General features: G+C 34.7%; 1 protein-coding gene across 5 annotated transcripts in view; it reads right to left on the bottom strand.

The window, feature by feature from the left end:
* The window catches only part of APOOL (apolipoprotein O like), a 68447-nt gene that overhangs the window by 11095 nt on the left and 44236 nt on the right, over positions 1-13116 (bottom strand). For all 5 annotated transcript variants that reach the window (XM_047765197.1, XM_047765201.1, XM_047765200.1 and 2 more), the window contains 3 exons: positions 11742-11796; positions 10206-10304; positions 4058-4149 (listed from right to left, as the gene is read on the bottom strand). In XM_047765197.1, coding sequence (XP_047621153.1) covers positions 4058-4149; positions 10206-10304; positions 11742-11796 — 246 coding nt within the window. The remainder of the gene's footprint in view (positions 1-4057; positions 4150-10205; positions 10305-11741; positions 11797-13116) is intronic.

Genomic DNA, 13116 nt, shown 5'->3' with positions numbered 1-13116 from the left:
TAGTCCTTTGTTATACATGCTGCAACTTGTTTTCCCCATTTTTCATTCATTAACTTTGTATATGGTATATTGTGATCAACAGAAATATACTACTCTGATGTAAAATCTATTAATTTTTTTCTTTGAGGGCTTCTGGATTATGTTTTGCCTAAGGCCTTTTCTATCTCAAGATTACACAAATATTCCGCTTTTCTGATATTTTATAATATTATATTTTATCACTAGATTCTTTTTCTTTTTTTAGGGCCACACCTGCAGCATATGGAAGTTTCTGGGCTAGGGGTCAAACCGGATCTGCAGCCACTGGCCTATACCACAGCCACAGCAACAGCAGATCTGAACCATTATCTGTGACATAAGCTGCAACTTGTGGCAATGCCAGATCCTTAACCCACTGAGGGAGGCCAGGGATTGAACCTTTATCCTCATGGATACTAGTCAGGTTCTTAACCCACTGAGCTGCAATGGGAACTCCTACCACTAGATCTTTATTCCACTTGGAATTTATTTGATACATTTCTTGAATAGTCCATGCATTTTTTTTTGTATTTTTGTCTTTTTAGGGCTGCACTCGTGGCATATGGAGGTTCCCAGGCTAGGAGCTGCATCAGAGCTGTAGCCACTGGCCTACGCCACAGCCGCAGCCACAGCAATGCGGGATCCAAGCCGCATCTGCGACCTACACCACAGCTCACGGCAACGCTGTATCCTTAACCCACTGAGCGAGGCCAGGGATCAAACCTATGTCCTCACGGATGCTAATCGGGTTTGCTAACCACTGAGCTACGACGGGAACTCCTGTCCACGCATTCTTTACACACTGATCTGAACTGCCACTTGCACCATACCCTCCCCCACACCCCACAACGTATACAAAGACACACTCGATATATTTTTTAACATTCTCTTTTGTTCTCTTGGTATATTTTATTATTTATGCTATAACTTAGTATTGTTCCATACACATTGCACATGGACAGCAAATACTGGTTGGATGAATGTCACATTCCCTCCAAATCCAGGGATTTTGTAAGAACCAAATAAATTTGAAAACACCTGCCATATTCCAATATTGAATCATTTCATTCAGAAAACAAGTCTAGTCAAGAACAAAACGTAGTCAAGCTTAAAAAATGCCCTTCAGTAAAGTTTAATAGTTTTTAAAATCTAAGTTTTAAAATTCGATTTTATCAAGTTTATTCCTAGATATGTTAGTTTTCAAAGACAGATTTCTTGTTACTCTTTACAAAAAAAAAAAGTTAATAACGAAAATACTGTGAGGAAAAATATAAAAAGCGAAAAGCAATTTCATCTTGAAGTGCGTTTCTGAAATAGTAACTGGAGTGTGACTTTTATTTTTCAAAGAACTTTCTGGACTATCATTTTGTAACCTTCTTTATATTACAGACTTCTTAAAGAATCTCTTAAAATCTATGAGCTGCTTCCTTCCAAAAATACACATATAACAGAAGAGCTCTTACCTGACATTTTTTAAAGAGACTAGTCTGATTAACAAAAAGCTGTTTTAAAAGTGTATAAGTGATATTTATAGAATGCTGAATATTCATTACTAGTAGGTACTTTACAATATACCCAACTACTGTCTTTCACAAGTGATTTGTATGCTTATCAAGAATAAATTATATTAGGAGTTTCCTGGTGGCTCAGTGGGTTAAGGATCCAGCATTGTCTCCACTGTAGGTCAGGTCACTGCTGTGGTGTGAGTTCCATCCCTGGCCTAGGAACTTCCACATGCTGTGGATGTGGCCAAAAAAAAAAAAAGAAAGAATAAGTTGTATTTGTTTTCAGGATAATTAAGTTTTACTATAACTAAACAATTTAAATGTAACAGGATGAAATATAAGTGTAAAGAGAATTGTTGCATTTACAAAAATTAAGTTTTGTAAAGACTCAAAAGTGAATTACTAAAAAAACTATCAAACTTGAGGTGCACAAGACAAAAGGCTAAGAGAAATACTAAAAATCTAAGAGGATTCTGCACTCACATTATTGTAATGTTTTTAAATGTTCATTTGATTTTATTTATTTTCACTTTTTAGGCCCACACCTGTGGCATATGGAAGTTCCCAGGCTAGGGGTCAAATCAGAGCTACAGCTTCCAGCCTGCACCACAGCCACAGCAATGTCATATCTGAGCCACATCTGTGACAACGCCATGATCCATAACCCACTGAGAGGCCAGGGATCGAACCCATGACCACGTGGACATAGTCAGGTTCATTACCACTGAGCCATGACAGGAACTCCCAAGTTTTGCATTTTGTTTTTATTTTCTTTCTCTTAAAGTAAAATTAAATTTAATACTTCATTTTTAAAATAAAAAACAAGGTGCATACTACACTAGGATCCTCTTATAAAACCATATATGCCTATTCACTCATCTATCATTCTATGTCTATGTATGAATGAAGAAATATCTAGAATAATATTCTATCAAATGTTAATACTGACATTTTTCTGGATAGGAAAAAATTTCAGTTGGTTAGTTGGGTTTTTTCCTACACTTTTTTGTAATGCTTAAATTATTGAAGAATAAGTGGGTATCAATTTTATTTAAAAAAAAGCAAAGTCATTATTCTAAACAAATGAACAATAACAATCAGTGGCAGCATCATGCACTGGGAAGAGAAATAGATAGGGAAGCAAGACCTATGAAGCTGAATAGAGCCCTGGACAAATCAGTCACTTTGAAACTTTTCTGGGCCACAGTTTCCTTATTGGCAAATGAGAAAATGAGGAAGTTGAATGTAATGAGCTCAAAGATTTCTTTCAGCACTAACATTATATGAATTTAAGTGGCTAATTCCTATGTAAATTCTTAGGAAATAATTTTTAAAATAAGTTTATCATTTTATCCATCAATTATCTTAAGTTTTACTAGATTTAATTAATAATGTTTTCCTCCTTTGCTGTAAGCTTTTGCAGCTTGATCCTATTACAAACTACATAGGGCACTATATCCTTGACATTCTTAAAATACTGAATAGGCAGTTTTATCTACATCAATAATTAAAAAGATACAGTAATGAGAATACAAGTACGGAAAGTCTTTCTGGTAACACTACACATTGCTTCAAGTGTGAGGGAGAAATGTTAAATACTGGTAATTAATGGAAGAAAAAATAGAAAGAAAAACTGTATATCCCAAAGCTGCCTTTCTCAATCCAAATATTTGTTAAAATTAAAAAACCAAGGAGTTCCTGTCGTGGCACAGCAGAAATAAATCCAACTATTATTCATGGGGATGCGGGTTCCATCCCCACTGGCCTTGCTCAGTGGGTCAGCGATCCGGTGCTGCTGTGAGCTATGGTGTAGATCACAGACGTGGCTCCGATCCCATGTTGCTGTGGCTATGGCGTAGGCAGGCATCTGTAGCTTCGATTCTATCCCTAGCTTGAGAGTTTCCATATGCCACCGGTGTGGACCTAAAAAGCAAAATATATATACATATATACATATATATAATAAAATAAAGTAAAATAAAATAAAATAAAACCACTGACACAAACTGTTCAAATCATGAGAAGAATCTTTGGATTTGTAGGGTAAGCTCACAAGAAAATGACAAAACAACTGTAATACAGATTTCAAAGTTGAGTTTGTATATATGTGTGTATATTTTTACTCCTCAGAAGCCTCTGTTATCTATCAACTGGTTGTTTCTTGCACCGTGTTAATCTGCTGAACTGGCAACTTTTAGCAGGTGTAATTTTCTATTAACTAAAATATGAATTTTACGTAGCTCAACAATGGAACAGTATTTCTCCACATAAATTCTAACCTAATCCTCAAATCAGCATTTATACTGTTGAATTATATTTAAACAAATACATCCTATTTATTTGTGATAATTATGTAATTAAGAATGGCATTTACCATGATAAGATGCTAATGTGATTTTTGCCAACATAAGAGTTGATACCAACAATATTTCTCCGAAAATTAAATGTTGCAGGTGCTGTATGACATTTAAATATTGTCATACTGAGAGTTTAAACAAATACTGAAATGAAGCTATCACTTAAAAAGAACTTACCTTTGCAATTATTACTGATTGAACAGGGTAGCAAACAGTTGCTCCTATAGTGGCCAGTCCCAGTGGATAAGCAATTTTCTTAAACCTAGAACCTATGACAGTCAAACAAACTATTAAACTCCAAATAGATACTATCAGAGACTTGATGCTTTTATAACTTTAATATTTTCTTTGTTCCCCTTTAAGCCTTTATCCTACATTAATTTATTCTGTAGGTAATAATACTAATCAAGATGATAGGTAAAATGTACTTAAGGATTACAATTCAATTAATAGCCCTTAGTTGTCATGTCCAATTTAAGAAAAGGATTCTCAATCTAACATTGATAATTACCTACACAAAGGGGGTTGATGATTTTCTTCTTTTAAAACTAGGTATTTTTTCATGTCCTAAGAATCCAGAGTTGTAACCACATTTTTTTCAAGTATCTAATGATGCATGATAATACAGAGAATTAATCACTATCATGTTTGTGACACCACTGTTAAACTGAAATGGACTCTTTTCATATATCCTTTTTTGATTAAGTCCTTAGAAAGCTGAAGGATCCAACCATTTAATCAGCTAAGAATTTTAAAATGTACATGACTCTTTCATCTCACTGATTTTAGAATACTGAATTAATAATTTAATAATTGCAAGTAACCTGTGATAATTCAATTATTTCGAAAAGTGCCTTAATTAAGCATCTAAGAGTCCTTTACAAACTTTTTTTAAAATAACGAAGTCCTTAAAAAAACTTCCAAATAGAATCTCACTAGGAACTTCACATATAAAACTTGCAGACTTGAAGCTACTCTGGTTATAACACCTGGGAGAGTGAACAAGCCCTACCTACATGGCTTTTCCCTTATCCCTGTACCACACCTAAACACTTCCATGGAACCCTAGGTTCTATATAATAGCTTGAAACCCACCACTCTCAGCAGTACTTTACTTCCAACAGACCCTTAGTCCAAAACAATATCTATCTCAAATACTCTTCTGGGAACCCTGGACTCTAAATACAAAGGCCATCAGATGATGGGATTTCTAATTGGGGTAGGTACTTCTATTCTCTGGAACAGCTCTTACAACCCTTAATTTAAAAATGATACAGTCTATCTGGTCTATCAGTAAAGACTATGATGAAAAATACCCAGCAATGTTTGCAGGCAACTTTGCAGTTTAGGGAAGGTAAGAACAAGAGGTATTTCTCTGGTTTAACTATTAGTAAGAAGGCCTTCTAGAGTCATGTCTCCAACAGACTGAGCATTGGGGCTGGGTGGGTGTTAGACTGCTTCAACCTTTAGGCTAGCTTTCCTTTAGATAGAGATGTGGTTTTGTTATACTGGGAAAGAGAGTCTAATTGTATTAAAATATGTCCTAAGTTGTTCCTTTACTCTAGTCCTGGCTCACTATTATTCTAGTATCTGTAGTTTGGTTCTTGATGTTACTGACCTAAAAATCTCTTGATGTAGGTTTCCTTGATTTGGCCAAATTCCCCTAATTGTGCTGCTCCTAGACTTGGAAGGTGGTAGTTTTTCCTTGATGTGTCATTTTATTTTTGTAATTGTTATACTTTTCTTAAACCATTTTTAAATTGAAGTATAGTTAATTTACAATGTTGTGTTAGTTTTCAGGTGTACAGCAAAGTGATTCAGTTTATATATATATATATATAATTTTTCAGATTCTTTTCCATTATAGGTTATTACAAGATATTGAGGAGTTCCCATCGTAACTCAGGTGGTTTAAGAATCTGACTAGTATCCATGAGGATGCAGGTTTGATCCCTGGCCTCACTCAGTGGGTTAAGAATCTTGCATTGCTGTGAGCTGTGGTGTAGGTCACAGGCATGGCTCAGATCTGGCACTTCTGTTGCTGTGGCTGTGGTGTAGGCCAGCAGCTATAGTTCCGATTAGACCCCTAGCCTGGAACTTCCATATGCCATGGGTGTGGCACTAAAAATACAAAAAAAAATATATTGAAAATATAGTTCCCTGTGTTATATAGTAGGCCCTTGCTGTTTATCTATTTTATTTATAGTAGTGTGTATAAGTTAACCCCAAATTTCTAATGTATCTTTATCCTCCCTTCCCCTTTGGTAAACATAAGTTTGTTTTCTATGTCTGTGAGTCATTTTCTATTCAGTAAATGAGTTTATTTGTATCATTTTTTTTAGAGTCTACATATAAGTTATATCATATGATATTTGTCTTTCTCTGACTTACTTCACTTAATGTGATAAGCTCTAGGTTCATCCATGTTGTTGCAAATGGCGTCATTTTCATTCTTTTTATGGTTGAATAATGTTCCATTGTGTGTGTGTATATGTGTTTATCACATCTTTATCATTTTAAATAATAAAAAGACTTAACATTCATCCTCTCTTTACTTGATATGCACAGCCAGTCAACAAGAAAATAAAATTTATTTGGGTAATAGCCCTACTCTCATAAGTAGAAAAGGACTCTAGACACAGGAACTAACTACCTATGTAAAATGTACTATGAGAGAGTTTCCACTGTGGCTCAGTGGGTTAAGAACCTGACTAGTATCCCTGAGGATGTGGGCTTGATCCATGGTTTCACTCAGTAGTTAAGGATCCAGTGTTGCTGCCAGCTGTGGTGTAGATCATGGATGTGGCTTGGATCTGGCATTGCTGTGGCTGTGGCACAGGCCTGCAGCTGCAGCTCCAATTTGACCCCTAGCCTGGGAACTTCTGCATGCTGCAGGTGCAGCCCTTAGAAGAAAAAAAAATGTACTATGAAATCATTGAGTGATTTCCTTTCTCTGGTCTTCCATCTGTAGCATTAGAGGATTAAACTAAACGAATAGCTTTCATACTTTTTTGACCATGACTTATATTAAAGAATAAATTTTATATTATGCCCTACGACATATTTTTCTCTCTCCGTCTATTTCTATCTCTGTCTCTCTCACACATACACACTCCACTGAAACAACATTTATTTATACTGAGTAAAGAACACTCTGATATTTGCTATTATCTATTTTCATTCTTTAATAAAATGTGCCCTGAGATTAACTATATTTATTTCACTACCTATCTATAAGCTGAACTGTACAATTTGAAAAACACTTGGTTAGATTATTCTAGCTCTGATACTTGGAGTCACTGTGAATGACCTAAGGAACATTTTCTCTTACAAGTGAATTATGAATTTCTCACTGAGAATTGAGTAATATGCTTTAGCCAGTATCCTTCAAATTTTATTATTTATTTTTATGGTTTTATTTTCTTAAAGTATAGTTGATTTACAATGTGCCAATTTCTGCTGTACAGCAAAATGACCCAGTCATACATATATATGTATACACACACACACACACATATGTATACACATTCTTTTTCCCTCCTTCAAAATAGAATTATTTGTCTTATTGTTACATATGGTAATCTTGATTTTCAGTGTCTTTCCTAATAAATAATTTATAATATGCATTCAATTAGAAGTTACATATAGTGTTAGAATAACAAATATGATACAAGGAGCCATTTATATTAGCTAGAGGGAGAGGGTTAGGTCTTTTGGATTAAGACATATGGACTAGAGTTAGAATGCTGGAATGTCCTTATAATTCCCACAAGGTTTGTTATCTAATTACGTGTACTTTAAGGAAAAAAGCTGGGCAAACCAACTATAAGGTATCTGATGTCAGATTGCAGACTGGTTCAGAACTGTGACTTCTAACCACATGTAATTTAGTTTGGGGACAATGACGGACATCGGGGGACAGGTCATATATGGAAGGTACTTAAAATGCTACTGAGCAGAGAACTGCACCAGTTTAGTAAGGGCTTAGGTGAAGACAGGAGTCAATAATGCCTACTGAGGGAGATTTCCATAACCCAGAGGTGGAAGATGGGCAAAAACAAAATTCACTATGCGCTTACCAAAGAAAGTTATTTAATGATGTACAAAAAAGAGCCAGACTGTCATTGTTAGAAAGGCCTGTTTGCAAGACTGGGCCTGGCTGGCATCTGGGAACTTGACTAGTAAGAGGTTTACTACAATAACAGAAAATGTTCCCTGAACCATAAGAGTGGTATGCTGTACTTAAACTGTTTGTATCAATAACATGACTTATGCTGAACAACTACTTCTAGGACTCTGGAATTGTGGTACATGCTCGACAGATAGTACTTATGTGACCAACCCCAATAGCAACCTTGGCCACTTAGTCTCTAATGAGACTTCCTTGGTTGACAACATCTCACAATTATTGTCACATCTCATTAGTGGAGGAATTAAGAACATCTTATATGACTCCACTAGGAGAAAACTCTTAGAAGTTTGTACCTGGTCTCCTCTAAGCTTTGCCTCACGTATCTTTTCCCTTTGCTGATTTTACTTTGGATCCTTTCAATGTAATAAATCTTAGCCATGATTAGGACTATAGGTTGAATCCTCTGAGTTTTCTGAGCTAACCATCATACCTGGGATTGGTCCTGAGGACCCTCTACACAAGTGGTATAGTGGGAAGGAAGGACAAAGTTGGTATAGAGTACAAAGATGAGGAAAAGAAATCAAATATCTTAACCCTCACGTGTTGGATAAGAGCAGTGAGTGAGGTGCTTACTTAAAAAAGCCTACATTCTGCGATAGCTGATGTCAGTTCCAAAAACCCTGATCAGGATGAGACCAAGAGGGAATATATTTTTTTCTGAGATACTGGCATCTCTGTCTTAAATGCTCAATATAGTCTCCCAAATATGGGTGGTCATAACTAAGTAGAGAAAAGTAGTTTGGTTATTATACATTATTATATTAATGTGAAACTCTCAAGATTTTTTTAATAGCTAGAGACTCTTAAGATCTCATAAAAAATAAAATTATCCAAAAAATGAGAAATGAAATGATAAATCATAATTTTAATAGGAATAGCTATATGTTTTTCAAATTTTATTTTTAAATGACCAGGAAATTAAACTTTTTAGGGTAGAGTTCTATCGATTTTAATATAGGTAGAGAGTCATGAAGCCACAACTACAATCACAATACGTTCTATCACTCCTAAAAAATATCTCAGAGTTCCCTGGTGGCTCAGTGGTTTAAAGATATGGTGATATCAGTGCTGTGGCTCAGGTCACTGCTGTGGCACAGCTTTGATCTTTAGCCTGGGAAATTCCACATGCTGCAGGCATGGCTCCCCCCAAATTCTTATGCTATCACTTTGCAGTCATAACTTTTCTCCATTCCAGACCTCTGAGAACTACTGACTACTTCTTTGTCACTATGGTTCAGTCTTTTTGAGAAAGTCATATAAATGGCATTACACAATATGTAACTTTTAAAGACTGGCTTTTTAAACTCAAGATTCATCAATATTGCTACATGTGTCAATAGCTCATTCCTTTTGTTCCTAAGTAGTATTCTTTTGTATGAATGTGCCACAGTTTATTTGGAAAGTCACTTAGTTGCTTCCAGCTTCTGGTGACTATGAATGGAATTAATACAAATATTTGTATACAGGTTTTTCATTTCTTCAGGGTAAATATACAGGAGTGGGATTACTGGGTCTCATGGTAATTATATGCTTAACTTTATGGGAAACTGTCAAACCATTTTCCAGAATGGGTATACCATTTTTTATTCCCACCAGTAGTGCATGAGAGTGTCAGTTGCTCTACATTATTGGCTACACTTGGTATGGTAGGTCTTTTTAATTTTATTCTAATAGGTATATAGTGGTATCTCACTGTAGTTTTCATTTGCATTTCCCTATTAACTAATGATACTGAACTTTTTGGGAATAGCTGTATTTTATTTTTTATGGCCACACCTGCAGCATATGGAAGTTCCTGAGCCAGGAACTGAATCTGAACTGTAGCTGTGGCAATGCCAGATCCTTTAACCTACTGCTCTGGGCCAGGAATCAAACTCATGTTTCCACAGCAACCCAAGCTGCTTCAGTCAGATTCTTAACCCACTGTGCCACAGCAGGAACTCTTGGGAATAGCTGTATTTTTGAAAACACAAAAGTCTTAACAAAAGTAAATACACTGTACTATAGAATCTAAAAAATTTTATGGTGGCCTATCATAATAATATTCAGTAAGAGATATGAGGTTCTCCTGTTAACAGTAAAATTCAGAAATATAATGGCATTGAAAGAGAATACATATATTTTTAACCTTACCTTTTCTCGCTGAAACAAAGCCTGCCAATCCTGAAACTGTAATTACTCCAATTTTTGGCAGAAAGTCTCGAGGTGGATTCTTCAAATAGACATACACATCTTAAGAAATCAGTTAAAACATAATATAAATAACTCACTATAATTGGGCATTCTATATAGGTACAATGCAGAAAAGTTACAGATTTGCTAAGATAATAACAGACGGTTTAAATACTCTTCAAAAGAACTACAAAAAATGATTTGAGCAGCAACTTAAAAAGCCAGCTATGATAGTTACTGGTTACAAAATAAAATCTTTCTTCCACAGCTGAATTAATGGTATTTTCTTAACACAGGTGATTACTATACTTTAATGAAATATGATGCTGGAGTGTACACCTTATGATGGATTACTATAAAGTAAGTTCCTGACTGTGTATGTATTATACCTCTGTAGTAGAAATGCTTCTGGCCTTATCTGTTCAAACATTGGTAGGATTCAGTACTGACATAGAAACTTTATCAGGGAACTTTGAATAACAGTCTAGGGAAACATGAAGTCACTGTATGCTGCTTGTCACTACTCCACAATAACCTCGGAGCAGCTGTTGCTCTTGGTTAAAATCAATGATCAAGATGAGAAGTGAGTGAGCCTACACAAAAAAACAGATGGAGAGTGGGCAGAGGTCCCAGTATCTTGGCTTTTTATATATTTAAATTATTTCCGGTTCCATACAATCCAAAAACACACTCTTCTATTATAGTTATTAATAGTGATCACTTAAAGTCATATTCCTCAAGGTTAATAAGGATTATAGCTCAGAATTAATTACCACACACATTAAATATAATACATATATAGATCATCAACATGATGGAGACATTTAAAATTTTATTTGATCCTTCCGTACCCCACACACATTTATTTTGACAACTGGCTTAGAATAAGGATATTAGGAAGCTATATCTGCTGCCAAACACCATTGTCAAAGTAAAGAGTCAAATGCAATTGTTTTCCAACATTAGCTCCAATATCTAGGGTGACTAATTGGTGTAGTCTTTCCTAGCAATCAATAGCAAAATATCATGTATTTTAACAGCAAATAGCACTTACTTAAACTAATTGATAACAATGGAGTTATGTTTCTAATTTATGCTTCATGAGTATATAATACGGGTTCTGTAGCTAAAACAGACCATAGTTTGAGTCCAGATGCTGCCACTTACTAGCTATATGACCTTGGTAACCCACCTAATCCTTCCAAACCCATTTCCTCATCTATAAAATGAGAATAATTATAATACCAACACTCAGGTATTTGATACAAAATTAAATTAGATATATAAAATGCTTATCATAGTGCCTTAGCATATAATAACTGCTAAATAATGGATACTAAATAGTGCTTTGTTTATAAACTCCTATACAGGGTGTCTTCTGAGTTAGTAAAACATGATAATGGATAACATACCAAGTTAATTTTTCTAACATTTAAACCTTGCAAGTTAAAAAGACTATACAACATTTCTAATTATATTGATGGTTCACTAACTTACCTTTTCCGAATTGTACTGTATCCTTTATCCCATTTTTCACGAAGACATAAGCACTCTAAATAAAAGGGGGGAGAAAGGACATCAGCATTTTTTAAGATAATTTGATAATTAGATAATTATCTAATTTGATAATTAGATCAAACAGAACATGTCTCTGAGATTATAGGAAAATGCTGATTTAGCATGCACCCAAATCTAAATCTAGCTTTCCTATTTACTCTCTATGAGGGCACTTATTCAACTTAGCTTCTCTTCATTTGTTTTTCATTCCATTTAACATGGATAACATTTGTTTACTAATTTCCTCATATAAATGGGTAAAGCAATACCTATATAATAATCAGAGCAGCTCACAGAAAAGTTATTGCAGAAATACAATGAGTTATCATATTAGTTTATGATAGACTAGAAAAATGAATGGAACTTAAATAAAACAAGGAGATGAATATTTCAGCTTAGAAGCAATATCTGATTAATAAAGATGTGGCGGCAACAACAATGATTTGTGGAGAAAACAACAACAACAAAAAGCATAAAGAAAAGTACTTCATCTTCTCTTTTTCCTTAGTGTGCATGAGAATGAGAAAAAACTCTAAATAAAACATTTATCTCAGGATAGAAATCATCCTATACAGACTAGTGCCCATCTTGTTTTCAGTAAGAACATAAATTCTCTATAAATCAAGATTATATTTACCCATTGGAAGGATTAGGGCTTTAAATTAAATTACCTGTTTCTAACTAACTTAAGCTAATGCCAGAAATATTGCTACATACATTTATTAAGTGATAGGTACAATCTCAATTACATTAGAAGAAATACAAAGGCAAAGAATGTTTTACCAGCAGTTAATGCCCATAGTCATGCTGTACTCTATCAATGGAACTAGAAAACACAATCCAAATACATGGTCTCCTTCTCTGAACTAGCTGCTATGAAACCATGGGATTAAAAAACAACAAAACAGATTTTCAAAGCAAAGAAAATAGAAATGATTTTATCAGATGGGAAAGAAATGTTATTGCTATAGACAGATCTTGGTATTAGTAACTGCTTCAGATATTTTCATGATAATCAAATGTAGAAGTTTATCCTGTTCATTACGGTTTAAAGCTATACAAACCAACACATATCCTAACTATTAATGAGCTACTTCTTTTAAGGGATTGGCTCTTGAGAAAATTTCACCTTCAAAGTTACAATACTTACTGACCAGTTGTCTGGGAATCATGTAACTGTTGAGGAAGAAAACTAGTCAGTTCTTTTGGGAAATTTCTTCTTAGGTGTGTTTAGAAATTCACTTTTACCACTGGAGGTCACTGCTATCTAAATTTTAAAACAGTAAGGAGTAGGAATAGGAATTGAATTTGCCCT

Source organism: Phacochoerus africanus, chromosome X (genome assembly GCF_016906955.1).
Source record: "Phacochoerus africanus isolate WHEZ1 chromosome X, ROS_Pafr_v1, whole genome shotgun sequence".
NCBI classification, from domain to species: Eukaryota; Metazoa; Chordata; class Mammalia; order Artiodactyla; family Suidae; genus Phacochoerus; species Phacochoerus africanus.
Note: the sequence above shows the minus strand (reverse complement) of the source record. Positions and strands in the feature narration are given on the sequence as shown.